This window comes from Vanellus vanellus (genome assembly GCF_965231255.1).
Source record: "Vanellus vanellus genome assembly, chromosome: 20".
Lineage (NCBI taxonomy): Eukaryota > Metazoa > Chordata > Aves > Charadriiformes > Charadriidae > Vanellus > Vanellus vanellus.
The window spans coordinates 8,711,867-8,723,813 of NC_138925.1; the positions used below are offsets into that span (position 1 = coordinate 8,711,867).

The 11,947-nt window shown below is 42.6% G+C and overlaps 1 protein-coding gene and 1 long non-coding RNA gene across 2 annotated transcripts in view; one reads left to right on the forward strand and one right to left on the reverse strand.

Annotated features, from left to right (window-relative positions):
• On the forward strand, positions 1 to 9,954 carry LOC309679987. Its single transcript, XR_014269865.1, has 5 exons — positions 1 to 44; positions 1,285 to 1,389; positions 1,939 to 2,038; positions 3,536 to 3,640; positions 9,939 to 9,954. It is a non-coding gene; the product is annotated as an uncharacterized lncRNA (long non-coding RNA).
• MMEL1 (membrane metalloendopeptidase like 1) overlaps positions 7,794 to 11,947 on the reverse strand; it is a gene marked incomplete at both ends in the record, with an annotated part of 26,619 nt that continues 22,465 nt past the window's right edge. Inside the window, 4 exons of the mRNA XM_082493469.1 lie at positions 7,794 to 7,893; positions 8,301 to 8,377; positions 9,319 to 9,414; positions 11,416 to 11,481. Coding sequence (XP_082349595.1) covers positions 7,794 to 7,893; positions 8,301 to 8,377; positions 9,319 to 9,414; positions 11,416 to 11,481 — 339 coding nt within the window. The remainder of the gene's footprint in view (positions 7,894 to 8,300; positions 8,378 to 9,318; positions 9,415 to 11,415; positions 11,482 to 11,947) is intronic.

Consider the following 11,947-nt stretch of genomic DNA (forward strand, 5'->3'; position numbering starts at 1 on the left):
TGACAAGGAAACTTCGGCCTTCTGTGCTCCATGCCAGCCGTGGGGTAAGTTCTGGCTTTTTCTTATCTTCTAATGACTTACTGTTATTGTTGAGGGCCTCCTGTGGCAGAGGTGGCATCCTGCTTGTGCACCTGCACGGGCGATGCGTGTGGCTTTGAACAGACTTCAGGCTTTGCAACTCTCGGTACTTCTTTCAGCGTACAGGTAGCAGGTGTTGCTCGGTACCTTGCTGGCTGACATGTACATTTTTTTCTTCCCAAAATGCAAATTGTGCAGTTCGTTACGCGGCAGTAACATTTCTGACAGGGGGCCTGGCTTTTTGCCGGGCACAGAGCTTGTTCTCAGTACGGGGGTATTTGGGTTTTGAAGATTTCACTGGTGTTGGTCTCTGCGTAATCCACATTGGTTAATTCTCACCTTGGGTTAATGAGAGTTTGTAAAGCAGTTTGTAAGCCTCAGTGGCCAGGTGTAGGCGCGTGTAAACCTTTTAGAGGTGCCGCAAGTGTGCTGAGAGGCTGCTGCTGCACCGTGGGCTGTCTGGTTGCCTTACAGTCTGTGGGATTTTTAAATTATTATGTTGGCATACTCTGGATCTTAAGTTATTCAGTATTACTTTTTTACTGAGACGAACTTTTAATTAAACAGCTGTGAACGCAAATTAAGATCTCAAGAAGGGAGAAGAGTTAAATGTTACTGTTGCTCGGTGTTGTCATTTGTAGGAGGGATTTATTGTAGTGCTTAGGCAGCGATTGCTCCAAAGATGTTTTTGCAAAGAAATGCCTGTCCTCCAGCCCCATAATTATTAGATGACCGGAAGCTAGAGATGCATGTCTGAAACAGCACAGAAACTTTGCTGTTTCATTACTCCTGAGACTGGAGAGGCAAAACTTGTAGGAAGAGGTAACCTGTGAGTAGGATTCTGGGGCCAGTTCTGCAAAGGACATTTCAGCTGGTATTTCCTGTTGACTTGAGAAACCAAGTTTGTCCTGGTAACCATTGGAAAGACCCTGTAAAAGAAACTGGCAGACAGGTGGGCCTGGGGAGGACCTCTTGGTTTCTAGGACTGCCGTTGCAGTTGAAAGAAGACGCTGTAGATGCACTGGGAGCTTTGCACAGGCAGGTGAAGAGACGGGATGCAGCAGCGGCAATCTACCCACTGGAGAAAAATAATAAATTTTGGTGCCTGCCATAGCAGCAGTGTGCTTAATGTCTGCAGCAAGTGTGCATTTGATGGAGTCTGAAAAAACTTGCTAATGTTTAGATGTGTCTTTTGGTCTGTTTTAGAAGTTGGAGCCTGATTTGTCGCCAGGTGGCAGCATGGGAGAAGGAAAGACTTCATTTCCTCTCCTCCTGGAAAACATGAAATCTGACTCTTCCTTGTTTTCCTAAGTATGTAATAAAGCTCTGATACTTAATTGCCTGCGAGTCTAAAATGGAATCAGATCTGCAGGAAAACACCTCTGGGTACAGTATTTTCCACTAGGCTAAAGTATTTTCTGCAGGAGCTTCTAATTTCTGTCCAGTTACATGTTATTTGTCCGGTACCTTCGTTATTGATGAAGGTGCTGTGTTGTGGTTGGGGGTGAGGGGTGTTAGAGGGGGCTGAAGTGGAGGCTGTTCCCCAGAGTCTCTGACTGAGACTTACAAACACACGTTGTACATAACTCAGCCTGGAAGCCCCTGTAAATGGAGCAGCAGTGCTGTGTGCGGGTCAGCCTTGCTGTCGGACGGATTGCATTGGGCTGGGTAGGGCAGGCTGCGCGCCTGACGGCTCTGCAGATCAGGAATGTGCATCTTCCTACTTCTCGGAGTGCATAAACCCTGTTTCAGTTGTGAGAGCTCTGGATTATGGGGAATTCCTTTAAAAAATATTACAGACCTTGCTTTGGGGACAGTTTCATTCTTACCTAGCACTAAATACATTATTTACTTGTGCAGGTGGAGGAAAAGATGGTCTCGTACCAGGGCCCTGTTCCTTTGAAAATAACTGAAAAGTCATCGCAACGCTACAAATGCTGAAGAAAGTGTGAAACCTCAGGTAGGAGCAGATATTGCTTGTTGCTGAAATTGCTGTCTTGTTTTGAAATGGGGAAACTGGTTGTAGCTTAAACTTCACCTGACCGTGGGATGAATAATAATCAGTGTCTTGGGAGCACAGCAAATGGTCCCTCTACTACCAAAATAGGCTCTCAAAGATAGAATGCTTGTAAAGCTGTGTTCTGTCGCTACCACTGCTGTTCACAAACTGAGTATGTAGCTGCTGCCACCAGCGACATGCAACACAACGGTCAATGCCAGACAGTCCAGCAGAACGGCTGGACCGTGGGATGATTGGTTGTACCAGGTGATAATAACAAGTTGGGCTGGAAAATCGTACTTGGGTGACTGCAGGTTTTTGAAGCTCAATCTGGTCAAGACTTGGATATTCCCGAAAAGGTGTTACCCTCTCTGCTCTGAACTTTGAATTGGCACTTGCGTTAAACTGAGATGGAAGGGAAGCTTAGAGATGGCAGAGGTGTCAGTTGGAAACCTAATGCCGTGTGGTGAACTCAGTGCACAGTAATAGACTCTCTCCTTAACAAGCCACAATATTAATTTGAAAGTCCTCTGCATTTCTGTCTTTGTAGATGTTCACGTACTGATGGGTTAAGGGCAGTGAAACTCCGTTGCTGCCCCTGTCCTCAGCTTGAATTGTTTCTCACTTGTGGTAGCACATCTCCTCTTCTGTGACCCTTGTGCATATATTATGGAAAAGTAACATAGTGGTCAATAGGGAGTGCAGTGCCATTTCCTAGTTGTTTTGAGCCCATCTCTCATCTCTGTTCCTGTTTCATCAAGGTCGTGGGTAGCTGGTGTGGTGTAGGGGGCTGTCAGGGGAGAGGGGAGGTGTGGATGCAGTAGGGGTGAAATAGAAGGACGTGTGTGGGACTGTAAAGGGAGGCTGTAGCTTATGCACTTGGGTTGTGCTGGCGCAGACACAAAGTGACAGATGGAAAGAGTCTTCTGCAGGTGGGAGGCGTAATAAACTTACATGAAAAAGTAAAGTAACTTCCATGTGCTGTATTAAAAACTTGGAATAAAACCTCCCAGGCACATTTTAATTATCCCTTTAGCAGTTGCATGTGCCAGAACTTCTAATGGCACATCTCCAGAGCTTAATGATTTTGCAGAGTAATTAAAATGTCAGCCATGTGAACCTCCTCCACCTGACCTCTGCACGCTGGTGTGCTGTTTCCCTTGCTTGGCATATATATACTGTTGTCACTTTCCTGAGTTCCCTCACGGTAGGCAGTGGCTGCCTAGCAGCTGCTCTAAGACTTGAGCAAAATATAAAATACTGCAATTCTCAAGGCCACTGTATTCTCACTGTATTACTGGTCACAACTTTAGTTGACTCTTCTTGTGTAATCTCATTTTGTTCTTGTGCATAACTCTGTGACCTGTCTCGTGAGCAAGGGACCTTTCCAGCCTTTTGGGAATGTACTGGGCTATAGACACTGCTCCCCAACCATAATTACTTCTGTATTTCTTACAGTGCAATGAAGAGGTCTACATCTGATAACAAAATCCAGGAGCAGGAAGTATCTAAGCAAAAATGAAGCTGCAAAGACAGTCTTTGTTCTATTACTCCCTATTTGTGGTAAACTTGCCTTTTTGCATTAATAATCTTGTATGATAGCTGGACCACTGCAAATATGAATAGGTCTTACATGTAAAAGACACTGTGCCAGACTCTATCCTTGAATTTGTGGTATTGTTCATATTGGTAATCAATAGTTTGTGTTTATTTAATACTTTTTTTCCCCCTTCATATATTGTGTCTGGGATTTTACATTAAAAAGTTACTCCTCAAATTTGCTTCTTTTTTCTAATATTCTGCTGCTTAAAGATGTAGCCAACCCAATTTTTCTGCCCCTAAAGAAGAATTCCAATTGTAGTTCATCCTGAGATACTGGCGACTTAATAGACAAGTTAAACTGTTGAACAGTGTAATATTTAAAATGTCACTCTCTTCTTAATAACCCTGGAATAAAAACATTTTCATGATGGCAGGCAAACTACCTGAACTTGTTATGAAATCGGTGACTGTCGGACGAATCTAGACCTAACTGTGAGGATGAATCTCTGAGCGGAAGGTGGCGAAAGGAACTGTACGTTCACAGCAAAGCAGGACTCCCCGGGGGAGTCCCAGGATAGCAACTTCTTCTTAGAACGAGCCGAGGAAATAGGTGTCTGTTACTGTGATACGTAGGGGGCAAATATTAAAGGCGTCTCGGGCCAGGACACTTTTCTTGGCGAGTCTGTTGCACTGTGAACACCTGGCTGTTAAAGGCATGGGAGGACAGAGGAAAGAAAGGCGTTTTGGCCAACTGAGCTTACTGCAAGCACCACGTGAAAGTATCTGCTACACAAGGGAAGAAGTTTTTGTTTCCTGACTTAGCGTTACTGTATGCACGCAATCTGGCGTGGAAAATCTGTGTAAGTGAAGATGGACAAAATGCAGTTTATTTTGCCTGCCAGCACACACAAATGATTAAATAACAAAAGCCAATTTATCAGAGCACTTGACTGTCTCATAACCACTCGTTTAATGTTAAAACAAATTAAAACCCTTCCAATAGGAAATAGCAGTCAAATGACCTTTCCACAAACATCAGTTTTAGATGCGATGAGAAAGGTGAACCTCACTTAATGGCCAGAACAAAGCTTGGACAGCATCTCCTACTAAGGAGGGTTGTGGATCATGTCAGTTTCTATACAGATAAAGAACAATTTAGGAAAAAAATATCCCTAGCCTATTACATCTATAATCCAATCCAGGAGCAAATACAAACCTAGTCGGTATGACAGTCGGTTTTAAGAAGGCATGGGACGTGAGCATTTGGTTAATTCAAGAGTAAAAACTCTTTTAAAATGAATAAAAACCAGAATGGAACATAATTAGGCTTGTCTTCAACATGCAGTTGCAAACATCTTAAAGCACTGTTGTTATGCAGAACTTAGTCTTCAAAATTGTCAGCAGATCACTGATCTGTCGGCCTCCTGCCTCCCTAACGGTGGTGGGCAGGAAATAACAGAATTGGCATGAAGCCTTTTAGGACATCAGAATCGCACCGCTCACCAATCTGCTGCTACAGCTGTTGTCTGACTACACGGTTCTAGTCCTGAGCAGAGTTGAAGGCTCGTGGTTAGTCATCGTTTGAGTGGAACTTTGATTAATGTCTAAATTAATTACTGTCCATTTGTGTTTTCCAGAGTCTGTGTTATCTCCTAACTAGCTTTAACTTGTCCACTCTTTGCTAATCTTGAAGTCATGTGGATGATTTACTATGATATTCTATGAAATTGCTTCTGTTGTGTCTTAGTAGCATTACTGAGTCTGACTCAAAAGGTTTTGGTGTTCAGTATCAGAGAGAACTGGAACTTATCAGAACAGACAAGTATTAAGTGTAGAATTAAGTGTAGAAAATTCACTACTGTGAATCGGGGGGGGTTGTATTGTAAACTAATCCAGCTCCAAGTGAAGTACCAGGAACGCACAGTACCTTATCCGACTGCCTGACAGGAAATAAACAGCTCATTATGTGTCTCAGTAGAACCAAAAGTTTTAACATGTGAAGCCCTTCAAACTGTACGGAGGCGTCAGCAGGACACATACGTGCCAGGTTCTGTCCCTCCACGTTTCCCTTAAGACCTTTTAAGTCACTTAAAGGGGAGCTTAATCCTCTTATATTGTAACTTTTTTTTTTCAAAGGGCTCTCAGAGCTTGTTACTGCACTCTCCTATTCACCTTTTTTTTGTTGTTGTTGCTGTTTTTTTAGTGTGGGTCAACCCTAATGTTTTCAGGCACTTAAATACGGGAATCCACCAATTCCCATCTGACAAAACATCCTTTCCTCCCACTTAATCTGCCTTGAATCAGGATCTTTGTTAGAATTAATGTGGTCAAGTGCAGTTATAGTCAGGTAATAGCCATAGCTGAAACAATCAGCAAACCCAAATGATTTTGAGTTTCCTTGATGAGGTCTGCATCTACAGTCATCTGAGGTGCAGCAGAGAAAAGAATTAGGTGGGAAGCAGTTTTTCTATTACTATTAACTGCATGGAAAGCCAAATTCTGTGCTTTGCGTAGTATTTGTTTGCAGTAGGCAACTCTGCTGGTGGGTGCTGAGCAGTCTGTTCTCAGTCTTCTGAACAGAGATTAAATCAACAAACTCGCAACTAAACCCTCTTACTACTTCTTCTCCATTCTGAACTTAACTCTCAGACTTTGAAGGGCGTAGAAGAGTGGTTAATCCCTGAGGTAGCACTGATTCTCTGAGAAAGTTATCTTCCAGGATTACTTTTAAAATGGAAATAAAATGTAATTGAACTATAGATTCTCAGCTACAATAAAAGTGGCGATTTATCTGTAGACTGATTTCACTTTCACAGGTGAAATTCATGCAAAACTGGGGCAGGTTTCAGTCAGCGATTTAGCCAACTCTTACTGCAGATGGCCAGAATAATTAATTGGGTCATCTCATGGCAAAGCTGCTTCTGTTATGTGATTTTCATTTCCTTCCCTGTTGTTTAGATAATCCAACCTTTTGCTCGTGGTGCGCGAACAAAATCTGTGAAGCAAAGGAATAGTGGGGTTTGGCAGTTTGTAAGCTGAGCACTAGGAGTTACTGTCTTGCTCTCTCCAGTGATTTCTGTGCCAGAAAGAAAAGCATTTGCTGGAAGAGTATTTAAAATTCACTATTAAGTGTTGGCAGTTTAAAATATTATATTAGAATACCTATTGAGGAAAGCCACCCAAAACTCTCTATAGTAAAATGCTTGCTGAATTGGCTACTGTGATTTTTTAATTTTTTTATTAAAAATTAATACGTATTACATTTTCAAGTGTAAATACTGAAAAATAGCCTATGGCAAAATGAAAAGGCACAGGATTAAAAACAGCTTAATTGTTTCCATGGATACATGTTTGCTATTTGGCAAAAAGTATTTCATACACTTTCTACAAGAATAAGCATCAATCATTTTAAATACATCTGTGAAGGGAGGGACCCTGTCATTTTAACCATAACAACAGAATTTGTACTTAAAAATGTGATCGTTCTATCTAGTAATACCTCACTTGAAGGTCACGTTACAGTTGTTCTTTGGAGAAGATGAACTCAAGTGCAGGAGGAGAGTGCAGCTTTGCGTTGAGTCAGCAGCCGACGGGCATCTGAACATACAGCTCACTCGGTAACATCGCAAGACAAATAGCGACCTCGTACAACAAAGCGGGAATCAAGGTACGCAGACAGCGCGAGAGTTTGAACTAGCTCTGGCCCGGATTTGGGAGGAACGCACCAGAAACTGAACCAGAACACTGGCAAACAGTTCATGAAACATCTCAAACAGGTTTGCTGAGTCTCAGAAGGCGTAAGACATTTTAAAATTATTGTTCCTTTGTGAAAAATAGATATATAGGTGTTTGTTGGTTTTGTTTTTTATTTAAGAATTAGTCTTTGTAACCCTGATGTGGTATCTTAATAACAGTCGGGATGTCATTTGAAACAGTCGTTGCTGTTCTGGAGCGTACTGTGGCTTTCAGCACAGCCCATCGGCCACCGAGACCCCCCTGTCCTTCCCGGGGGAACTGTGCGGGCTGCAGTGCTGGAGCCTCCTTGATTCTCACGGCAGCAGCTGCACCATTAGCCTTGGCTGTGACTGAGTGGGAGAACATCAGGCACATCACTGGCAAGAACTGTTTGTTGTGTCACCAGAGCACGTGTCATTCTCCCCAGTGTTCTTTTTGGTTACCACACTCTGCATTTCTCTGCAGGGTGCATGGCTGTGCCTTTTTTACAGTGGAACACCTCTGAGAACGCTTCAAAGTTCTGCAAAGATCCCATCACCCTAAATAAAGAGAAGGAATGTATTTAGATGGATACAGCACATGGAGGTTGTTGCTCTGGAAAACAGAAAGCCACATCCATAAAGTGATTTCGAGTCTCATAACTCAATTACAGTCTCGGAATATGGGATACTTTATGCAAGAACAATATAGCTCATATGAAAAATGAAATCGTAGAACAGAGCACACAGTAAGCGGGTTCTGGTCCGTTCTCTGTAGACTGGCAAGTCTACCAGGCGGAGTAAAGGAACACACTCTTCAGAGGTGTCCTCAAGCTATAGAACTTCTGAAAGTTAGTCTACATTGATCTTGTCTGTTAGAATATAGCTGCAACAATGAGCCACTCCCCTCCTGCGCTGTGTGGGTGCAAAGCAAGTTACTAATTAGGACATCAGTTCATAAGACCCACCTGTATTTCAGAGGGCTGTGAACATCTGTCTTTATTGACTGGCTAGCATATTCGGGTCTGTAGGAACCACACCAAACCTAGACAAGGAGGATTAATCATTAGTGGGTCAGTGTTAAAGGGAATTCAGTTTAGGGGTCTTCTTGGTGTCTTTCAAAGTTTTTCCTAAGAGCCATCCCAATTTGTTACAATATAGTTGGAGGGTGTTTTATAGAGGAGGCAGAATAGATGCAATTATTTGCTAATTAGGTTTGTTTTATCAAGTTCTTGGATGAAGATTTGATGCTTTGGGATAGATACATGAGCTCTTGATTTCACCCATGTGTTTCCTCAAACAGATGAGGTGAAGTCCAAGAGTCTGAGGCACAGCACTAAGCGTGTTGGCCTGCTGTCAAACATTTGACCTACCACTAAGTATTTGTCACTCTAAGAGCGTGAACACGTGGGAGTTCCTCAGCCAGGCTGAGGGGCGAAATACAACTCGGCAAACTTATTATTTCTGCAGTGTAATAGAGCGGTATGGAGGAAAAGTGGACTCTGTTGCAACATCTGTGATCTGAATAGGCATTCCTATTTCAGGGCTGCTGGTGTGGTATTTCTCGGGCATTCAGTTTTCTCCAGCACATGTTAAAAAATGGATGAAACCCCATCTCTTATCAAAAGCAAAAGGAGTTTTCTCCTAAATGCTAGTGGAACCAATATTTACATGAAACGGCAAGCTCTTGGAAGTTGTTGTCCCCCTAAGTTGCTCTCTGACACACCTTTCTGTTGGTAGATGCCCGGTTTCTCCCTGTCCTCACTCCAGCAGCTTTCAGTAGCGCCCTCAGAAAAGTTATTGAAAACCCTTTCCTCTAATCGCTAGACATCTTTTTCGCATCTGTCCTGAGGACCTTTCAGCGAGTGCAGTCAGTGGTCAATCACTGTCCAGCCGGAGCTGGGGACTCATTTTCTCTCTAAGCTTCAGGATAACCCGATGTATACTCTCAGGCAGCGCCTAGCGGCTGCAGCCCGGTGCTCTTACCTGAGCAAAGTTGAGGAAGAAGAGCTGTTTGTGGGACAGATTCAGTCCAGGCAACTTTGGCTCCTTCCCTTCCTGTTCCAGCCGTTTTAAGTAGGCCTAGAAATGATCCCAGATTCGATTCAGAGAAAACAGCAGGGTGGTGTTTTCAGGCATGATGGGGATTTCCAGTGTTATTTTGGGGTGAGAGATTTTAGTCACAATGTGTGTGAACCCAACATGTCTTCCCTTCCGTATTTTTTTAGTTTTTATCTTTCTAATACAAACAGTACAGCTAATTTTATGAAAAAGCTGTCATTGTAAGTACTCTGTTGACTTTTCTAGTAAAAAAAATGAAACAAAGTTAATTTGCATTCAGCTTCTTAAGTACAGTAATCTCTGAACTGAAAACTGTTATAAAACATGAAAAATACCAAACTGAAATAAAAACATCAGCTTTCACTGACGCTTTCTATAGGAATTTGTATCTGGAAATAAAGCGTTAAGGCTTCTCCACCGTTCTATGGTGATGATTTTTCTCTCTTCAGGTAACTGCGCATAAAATAGCAGATAATAACCTTGCTCAATGTTAAATCCATTACCTGTTATTGTTACACGTTAATTGGCCAATTTTCTTTTTTTAGGTATATTGACATAATGGAGACAAGTTAATGTGTCCTCACGCTGGTTAATTTCAACCGCTCCGTTACCGTCTCCTCTCGGCTGCTGAGATCATCCCAAAGCACACAAAACACAGAAGGCAGAGCTGAGGGTAAAAATACGCTCAGCACCACAGAAGAGGAGCGGATTCTGTATGCGGGCAGTTTATGTCATACCACACTACTCTTCCATATTTGCAATAGCTTTTAGAACCAAGGACACATTCACTTTAACAATGTAATTAATTTTAATGGTATCCGTCAGAGTCAGAATCGTCAGTTTAGATTTCTGAAAATTCAGGATGCTCTTCTATAAACCCCCTTAACTGTTGCCATATTCAAACCACCAGAGATAGAAAGTTTCACTGTGACGTCTGTTAGGATTATTTCTAGAAAAGAATATTCCACGCTCACACCTGAGCTCCACATGGAAAGAGCCTTTGTGCCGATAACTACTGTGTTCCTATTCATAACGATGGTTTGTAAATCTGGAGGATTAAAGATACTGCACTCCCCCGAGTCTGGAAGCCAACTTCCCCTGGTAGAGTGTGAGAAATAAGGTGATACACAATAGTGTTTGTAACAGATAAAACCACCCCGAACATCATAGTTTTTCAACCACAGCATGGAGGTGGTGCTCTGGAACACCCGTTGCATGCCTTGTTTTGAAAAGAACTGAGTGGTTGAAGCAGCCTTTTCCCTTGGAACAAGGCGGGCAGTTCTGAGATTATCAATCCTTGCGTTTTTATTCCGCTTTCTAGCTGCATGGGAAATAAACAGCAGCGAGGTAGAAGGATTACTTTGAGTTATTTTCCTAAAGCTTATAAAACACATAAAGAAAGCACCAAAAGGAGGTAGGATTTTAGAGACAGGTATTTCAGCAGATACGATCCGTACCCCTCTTGGGAAAGAGATGGTATTTCCATCTATTCTTTTCGTGTCCTACCTGACGTGTCACTTTTGAGATGAAAGATGAAAAGCGTGAGAGAAATAAACTTGGAAAAAACCAGTTGCTCTGCTTCGTAATTTCCCCAAACCGTGTTGCCAAGAAATTAGTGCTCTGTTGCCATGTGACAAACGGTTTGAAGTCATAGCTGCCATTTTCAGAATTAAGGGCTTTAGAAAATGGAGGGTGTTTTACCTTTTTACCTAGCTAATACCGTGCCTGTTTATGAGCATTGCTCTTGTTTACCTGAGACAGACGTACGCGGCATCAAGCACTGTATTGCACCCAGTATAGCTGGGAGAATTAGGTGGTCTTCTCCTGGGTGCAAGAACGCCAGCAGTCCTACACTGTCATTGGATCGATGGGGGCATAAGGTTCTAGATATATAATCAAGGCTTTAAGTTTTTGAATATGGTAATAATGTGTTCATTGTCAAATTTTTTATGACAGAAGAGGTAACACCATTGCCGAATCCCAGGGGTAAAGTTAACTCACAGTGTATTTGAAGAAGGTTACCTTATAAGCCTGTCGGACTCCTCCGTTATCTGCAATGTTTTCTCCTAATGTGCTTATTCCACTGACCTGTAAAAGAATAATCATTCACTTACTCTATAGTCAGTAACATTAGCAACCCTAAGAGCCACAAGCTGCAGCACAGTCATACACCGCAGACAGACAGTCATGTCTGGAACAGAAGGAAGCAGTGACTCCGTGCTGTGGCAAAGAAAGGAGAGAAGGAAAAGAGAAATTGATAGGGTAAAAGCTGTAGATTAGAATAGAGAGAATATATATGAATATAACATGAACAGAATACAGGCTGCTGGGCAGAACACACACTAGCAGAGGACAGTAGCAAACACCAGATTTCACCCCCCTTGCAAAAAACGTCTCACAGGGTCTGGCACACACGGGCCCTGTTCACCATTAACCCAACTGCGCACTGGTATTGCTGGTTTTCTAGGCTACACTAGTAGCCCCAATTTACAAGAAACATCCCTTGTATCTTATTTCCAGAAGAATTACCCTGCAGTATGTGGAGTTTTATGCT